This window comes from Cavia porcellus, unplaced genomic scaffold (assembly GCF_034190915.1).
Source record: "Cavia porcellus strain 051 isolate PalLab524CR breed Dunkin Hartley unplaced genomic scaffold, mCavPor4.1 scaffold_7, whole genome shotgun sequence".
In the NCBI taxonomy this organism is placed as follows: domain Eukaryota; kingdom Metazoa; phylum Chordata; class Mammalia; order Rodentia; family Caviidae; genus Cavia; species Cavia porcellus.
In genome coordinates, this window is record NW_026947490.1 from 24,123,851 (window position 1) to 24,124,988 (window position 1,138).

General features: G+C 47.7%; 1 protein-coding gene across 1 annotated transcript; it reads right to left on the bottom strand.

The window, feature by feature from the left end:
• Nucleotides 1-281: 281 nt before the first annotated feature.
• On the bottom strand, nucleotides 282-814 carry LOC100716520 (large ribosomal subunit protein uL15-like). Its single transcript, XM_063252934.1, has one exon. It carries the CDS (start codon nucleotides 792-794, stop codon nucleotides 348-350), a length of 447 nt encoding a protein of 148 aa, XP_063109004.1. The 5' UTR covers nucleotides 795-814; the 3' UTR covers nucleotides 282-347.
• Between the last annotated feature and the right edge of the window lie 324 nt (nucleotides 815-1,138).

The following is a 1,138-nucleotide window of genomic DNA, read 5'->3' on the forward strand; positions in this document are numbered from 1 at the left end:
GAGCCACCAGGGGGAAAGCATTGGCCATTTAAAGGTAAGCTTTAGGTGGTCCAGCAAGCTGCCTTGGGTCAACTCGACTGATCTGCTCCCGTAAGATCATTAAGTCACTTGGTGTCACCGCAAGTTTGTTTTCTCATCTCTGGTCAAACAGCTGTACTTTTGAAAAGTTTGCTGTTCCTCAAAGACCACATTTCAGTTCTGGTGTGTCTCCCAGGAGGCAGGAACCACCTTCCAGATGAAATTCGAGTATGGAAGAAATATAGAAGAAATTACCCTTTGACTTTCTTTCTTTTTTTTTTTTGAAAGCCATGTGTTAGCATTTTAATGAGCCCCCTTGTCCTGTGGCTTCAAGCCACCAGGACACAGGCCCCCCCAACACCCTTAATCTTCTCCTCAGCTCTTCTGCTGAAGAATTTGGCCTTCACGATGACAGGTTGCTTTGGGAGCTTTCCCTTCCCAAGAACTTTGTAGTAGCCTGATCGTACTACATCAATGATGGGAGCTACTCCAGTCTTGTTTTTGGCAGCATTTACTCGTGTCTGCTCACTGACCGATGTCCACAATTTATCAAGGTTGACAGTTGGGCAGAAGCTCTGGTTTCTCTTTAAGTGGTAATGCCTCATACCAACCTTCCCAAAGTAACCTGGGTGATATTTGTCGAAGTTGATCCTGTGGTGATGCATGCCTCCAGCGTTACCCCGACCTCCCGGGTGCTTCCGGTGCTTGCCGATGTGGCCATGGCCGTGGCTCACATGGCCCCGAAGCTTCCGGGTCTTCCTGAGTCTGGATGGCATGTCGGCGGCCGAGACGAAAGAGAGAACCCTTTGACTTTCTCAAACTCTAGGTTTGCTGATTTAAAAATAGAATGGGGTGGGGTCGCAATAATAGCGCAGGGGCACAGCCCCTGCCCAGCAAGCGCAAGGCCCTGAGTTCAATTCCCAGTTCCAAAAACAAAAGAAGAGAATATGGGGTTTAACTTCCAAATATAAATTGATGTTTTCTCTGTACTTATTTTTTTTTCTCTAGGGGCTTCAAAAGTGTCAATTGGGGGTGGGGATTTAGCTCAGCAGCCTAAGCTCCTGCCTTGCAAGCATGAGGTTCTGAGCACTTGGTTGTGAGTTCAATCCCAGTACCACCA

Excerpts from the sequence above, each read along its gene's own strand:
- LOC100716520 (XM_063252934.1), bottom strand. The coding sequence starts at position 794 with ATGCCATCCAGACTCAGGAAGACCCGGAAGCTTCGGGGCCATGTGAGC.